Below are 6,196 nucleotides of genomic sequence, written 5' to 3' on the forward strand. Positions count from 1 at the left end.
ACGCTTCGCGCATATAAAAAGTATTTTAGGGGGCCCTTGGCTTTTGGGGGCCCAAGGCGGTCACCTACCTTTGCCTAATGGTTAAGTCCGCCTCTGATGCTACATGTTAGCAGATACTCAGTGCAGCACATATACTGGATATATATATAGTATAGTATATATGTATAATACGTATTGTTCAAATGTTTGGGTTGGGTTTTTTGAAAGAAGTCTCTTATGCTCACTAAGGCTACAATATATTACATTTGAATTTGTTTAGTTTAATTATTAAAGTTTAAATTTAATACCTATTTATACATTTTATACTATATATATATATATATATATATATATATATATACACACACACACATACATAGATTGATAGATATAGACATACATTATAATATAATATAATAATAAACAAAAATAAATATTTTTGCTGGTACTTCAATGGAAAAAAGGTGTATATATTATTAAAGAACTGTCAATTAAATGCATTAAATACAAATTAATTTAAGTTTTTTTTCTTTTTATTTGTAACTAGATGGATGCAAACCAAAAGATACAATTACTTTTATTCTATTACCAAAACACAGGCAATTTACTAAGAAATATTCCAGAAACATTTATCAAAACATGTAGTCTAATTTTTTATCCATTTACAGGCTGTTCCTCCAGGAAATGGCAACACTGATATTAGATTTGAATTTGATGAATCCTGTGATGTTTTGTGGTTTTTAGCTGGCTTGTGTCACATTAAACCATTTGATCTAGAAACTGGTAGGATGAAATAAAGGTGTTTTTTTTCTTTTTAATTGGAACTGAAATCTTTCAGCTCTTTCCTCAGTTTCTTACTAAAATCTAAACATTTAACATAAACATCTACTCTAACTGTTAATCAATTTATAAGTTGTTCCTGCGTCCTCGATATCACTTTCCATCCTGCTAACGAACAAAAACTAGTTCCTCAATGACATCACCTTTCAGGAAGTGACATCATTTTGGTGGGAAAACAACAGCACTTGCATCTGCATTTATTGGCAATGGATTTGATCTGTGATTTTGTTTTGTTTTGTGGTTTTTGACACTTTATACACCATTTCATACAGAAACTGGTATGACAATGTAAAAAACAAAGGTCAAAAGCTGGTTAAAAATTTAACTGTTATCATACCGTGAAGGGAAGTCGGTCATGAAGAGCTCGGGCACCAGCTCCTGTAGCGGGACGGGCTGTTTGGGGTGGTTGGGGCAGCTGATGTGCTCCTTGTCCACGGCTGCCAGCACGCAGTCCTCCATGTTGAAGTAGTGGACGGTGCACTGACTGGAGCGGGACAGAGGCAGCGGGTCGGACACTCGGGGTCCGGAGCTGCAGTACGGACAGGGCGCGTACTGCTCTATGAGACGAGAGCCATCGCTCTCACTGCCCGTCAGCGCTGGACAAGGAGAAATCATCATGAACATATGGTGTTCATGCTTATATAAAAAGACATTATTCATGGCTTAATGAAAACGGCTCAGGAGAAATTATTATTATTAAAATGAACTGAATCCACAATGGCTACAGTGACTGCTTGGCTGAAATAAAACAAAATAAAAATGCTAAACAAACAATTGATAAATAAATATTACTCTGAGTAAAGACATCAAGATGTATACTCAGTGTTGTCAAAAGGCTGAAAAATAAACTAATAATGATAATAATAATAATACATGATAATAAATAAATAATAAATAGCCAATTAAAATAAAAAATTAACAAAATTAATCATATTAAATAATAATAAAAACACCCTTTTAAGCCATATCTGAACAAATATATAAATATCAAGATGTATATTAAATGTTGTCATAAGGCTTAAAAATAAATAAATAAATAATAATAATAATAAATATCCGAATGAAAAATAAATAAAATCACCCTTTTATGTAATTTCTGAACAAAACATAAATATAAAGATGTATTTTGTTTTGTTAAAAGACTAAAAAAAATCAATAATAACAATAATTATAATTATAAACGATCACTATAAATAAAGTAATAATAAACAAATCACCCGTTTAAGCCATCTATAATACTACTACTAATAATAATAAATTAAAAATAAATAAATAAATAATCCCCAAATACAGCAATATACTTACATATTGAGCTGTATATTCAGTTTTGTCAAAAGGCTGAAAAATAAATCTATAATAATAATAATAATGGAATATAAATAATGAAAAATCAACTAAATATAAATCAATAAAAAAATTATTTAAGCCCTTTCTGAGAAAATACATATATCTCAAGTGTATCAGCGTTGTTAGAAGGCTGAAAAATATCTAGATTGAAACTCACACACACACACACACACACACACACACACACTCAGCATCACATGCATGTGTTAATAATCTCACACAGCAGTGAGTTTGTTTACCCACAGACAGTGTCAAATGTGAAGTGCTGCTGGGTAGCAGGTGTGTGCTGTAATTAACAGGCTTTATGTGGACTAATGAATCAATCACTGCTGCTGCAAAAACTACAGTCTGACTCATGATCGCATCTATACAGTTCAGTGTGTGCTTGGTGTTTGTGCTGCACCTGTGTTGCTGACTGACAGCGTGTTAATACTGTAAAGCGGCTCTGCACTGATGCACAGCAAACTCCCACAGTGCAACATTAACAACAAACAGCTGCACGTCCATATTAACAACCTACGGTTATGGGTTTAGGATGTTTGTCAAGATATCATCACGTTGACACCTTCATCATGACACTATTGATGACACGGTTTTGTTTTCTGTTGGACTTCCGTCTTATGTCCACAAGGGATGTTGGTACTTCTGTTTTGCATCAAGACGCTCATGTTTTATCTTCTTAGTCTAGTACTGTTTTTCAATACTGCTTCCAACTGGAATAACTACTACAGGTCCCGTCTAGTCATTGTTAAAATAATATTACTATAAAAACAGATAATTAAGACTCTATGTTCCCCATTTGAACCCGTTTAAATGTCCAAAAAATGCACAAGGCTGCAAGTTGCAATGGAAACAGCTCATGGTGCATGGAAGAGTACTCTTAACTGCACTGAAGGTAAACATTTGATCAGCTCATGCATTCACTGGGAATGTCTGTATTATATCCAGGCTACCGTATAGATCTGTGCACGAGATTTAATATATCAGAGATCTATAGCGTTTGAGAACAACATCTAGAGGCGTCCTCACCAGGAAACCACTGCTCTATGAGGGCGTTAACGTGATCGGTGATGAAAGCCATCGCTGAGAAATCCCTCGTCTCCGACTGACAGATGATCTTGATGCCTCCGCTTTTCTTTTTCTTCCAGTTCAGGTCAGACGACTCTACGCTGTGGATGAGAAACAGAGCGAGTCTTTTCTTATCAGTGTTATTTTAGTATTATTTCGATACTATTATAGTTTTAATTAATATTTAGAATTTTTATTTTGTAAATATTCCGTTTTTATTTTAATTTTAGTTTGTGTTTTCCCCCCCCCATTTATTCAGTTATTTTTTAATTGGTTGTTATTACTCTGTTTATTTTTCAACCTTTTGACAACACTCACTACACATCTTGATATGTATGTATGTTCTCAGAAATGGCAAGAAATATTCATTAATACATTTTGTTATTGTTTACTTAGTAATATTTATTAATTGTTTATTATAAACACATGAATCCCTTGCAGAGGAGGTAATCCCATAATGCTCTGCAGCAAACACAGTAAAAAAAATATGTCCAAGATACCGGATACAGTATTATTTTAGTATTATTAAAAGGGTCATATGATGTGATTTCAAGTTTTCCTTTCTCTTTGGAGTGTTACAAGCTGATTGTGCATAGATAAGATCCCTGAAGTTGCAAAGACTAAAGTCTCAAAACCAAAGAGATATTCTTTATAAAAGTTAAGACTCATCCACGCCCTCCTAAAATGGCTCGTTCTAACACGCCCCCACATATCTACCTCACTATGTGGGAAGATTTGCATAACGCCGCCAAAATGTTCACGCAAAGAAAGAAGGCGTAACTTTTATTCTCGCTGTAGTATTGTTGCTGCCGCCGCCATGTTGGGAAGACGCCATGTGTTTCGTTGTGAAAGCGAAACTACTTTGTTTGGCCTTCCAAAAGAGGACATGTAGCGTCTGGAACACTCCAACACACAATATATATTTTGTTAGCTAGATTTCACAAATACTTTGTAACACCCCAGGACGCCGAACAAGACCCTGGTTTCATGGTAACCCGATACATTTACAACCTTGTGGAATGCGAGCCGGCTCTCATTCTGCTTTCTCCAGAAACAAAGGGACACAAATGCACAGGAGAAATGGACTTTTCTACTAATTAATTCATAGGAAAACCTTCTTTGAATGAACACCCATTTTCTTCAGGCCAGTGTCTATATTATTGCTGTGTTGTATTTAATCTGTTGTATTATAGACTATTTTTATTCATGCTTACGATAAACCACTCATTCATATAAGTAACTATTTCATGTCTAGTATCTATGAATTTGCCTTCTTATGATCGAAACAAGCGTGGTGCCCAGGGAAACCATTTTCCACTCTTTCCTTACACTTTTGTGCCACAGCCATGCAGTGCAAGTTTACAAAGTTGCCAAGAATTCATTCACTGCCTAATTGCCCCCTTAGGAGGCAGGTGCCGGGTTCAATCCCATTGAATTCTTGTATAATGAGTGCGAATGATGATGCTGGTCCAGCTTCACAGAAAGGTCACGCTATAATCCTCTTTTACAGAAACAAATGAAATTAATGAAAGCACTTTGTCTCACTCTGGAGTCCAGGAGTTGAGGGGTCTAGCGTGAACCCCTCCCCGAGTGTTTGTGATCCAAACAGCACTCATGACTGATGGAATCAACAAATCACATTAGATAGTTTAATAGCTGAGGATGTTGCAGTTGCAGAATTTTTCAAACGAATGTTTGTAGCACAAAATGACAATGAGCGTAAATCGCATTATTTAGAGAATAGGAAACTCTAATTGAAATATTGATGCTCGTCGTCTGCACAGCGAGCAGTTTAAGATGTGTAAGACTCCAAACAATCTATAAAAGTTGCTTCTCAGAAACTTTAATTAATAGTCTCAGACACAATAAGTTAATATTTAGAACGTTCATAATATTATCAGTAAACAAAATGCTGATGGGAAAAACTGGCAAGAGCTACATCTCAGAAGACGTCTTTATAATGCTGCCTTTGCAATCTGCTTTATTATTCATTGTTTGCAAAATAGCAAACAGAGTGTTTCGAACATTAGCATATATCAATGGTCATGGTGTATATTCAGGAGGATTTTACGGCACATTTCATGTATGTAACAGCATTCTCATGTAAGTGCTTGTAAAATGTCACCTGGAGTCATTATGAGGTTATAGCCTAACATTATTTTCATGCACATACATCATTACAGTGTTCTAAACATCTAAAACACACAACCAATAAAGTAAAATGCACACAAGCAGACAGATGGTGGATGAATTTCCATAGTAAATGGCAAAAACTTATCAGAAATGGTAAAAAATTTGCTACATAGGTCAACTGCTCAACTGTTTTGCGAAAGAGAACCTGCTTAATGGCAGTACTAAATGAATACATTTTAAAAGTACAAAACTTTATGATAGCCTTCACAAGTCTGCAAGGCAAAAAGTACACATCAAATGCCGCAAGCACTATGAACACCTTCTGTTTCAAAACATTGTGAGCTGTCTGACTAACTGCTTACTAACAGCTACCTTCTAATATTAATGAAGCATCATAACAATGTGTAACTTTAAAGGGGTCATATGATGCGATTTTAAATGTTCCTTTCTCTTTGGAGTGTTACAAGCTCTTGGTGCATAAAGAAGATCTGTAAAGTTGCAAAGACTAAAGTCTCAAATCCAAAGAGATATTCTTTATAAAAGTTAAGAGTCAGCCACGCCTACCTAAAACGGCTCGTTCTAACACACCCCCACATATCTACCTCACTATGTGGGAAGATTTGCATAACGCCGCCAAAATGTTCACGCAAAGAAAGAAGGCGTAACTTTTATTCTCGCTGTAGTATTGTTGCTGCCGCCGCCATGTTGGGAAGACGCTGTGTGTTTCGTTGTGAAAGCGAAACTACTTTGTTTGGTCTTCCAAAAGAGGACACGACTAGAAATCAGTGGTTAAGTTGTATTTACAACACTGTTCCAGAACACTTCAACC

General features: G+C 35.4%; 1 protein-coding gene across 1 annotated transcript in view; it reads right to left on the reverse strand.

Annotated features, from left to right (window-relative positions):
- Window positions 1-6,196, reverse strand: part of LOC107553777 (leucine-rich repeat serine/threonine-protein kinase 1-like) — an 89,558-nt gene that overhangs the window by 39,256 nt on the left and 44,106 nt on the right. The window contains exons 20-21 of the mRNA XM_016236084.1: window positions 3,196-3,335; window positions 1,157-1,415 (exon numbers count right to left, since the gene is read on the reverse strand). Coding sequence (XP_016091570.1) covers window positions 1,157-1,415; window positions 3,196-3,335 — 399 coding nt within the window. The remainder of the gene's footprint in view (window positions 1-1,156; window positions 1,416-3,195; window positions 3,336-6,196) is intronic.

This window comes from Sinocyclocheilus grahami, unplaced genomic scaffold (assembly GCF_001515645.1).
Source record: "Sinocyclocheilus grahami isolate Dianchi unplaced genomic scaffold, SAMN03320097.WGS_v1.1 scaffold481.1, whole genome shotgun sequence".
Taxonomy (NCBI): Eukaryota; Metazoa; Chordata; class Actinopteri; order Cypriniformes; family Cyprinidae; genus Sinocyclocheilus; species Sinocyclocheilus grahami.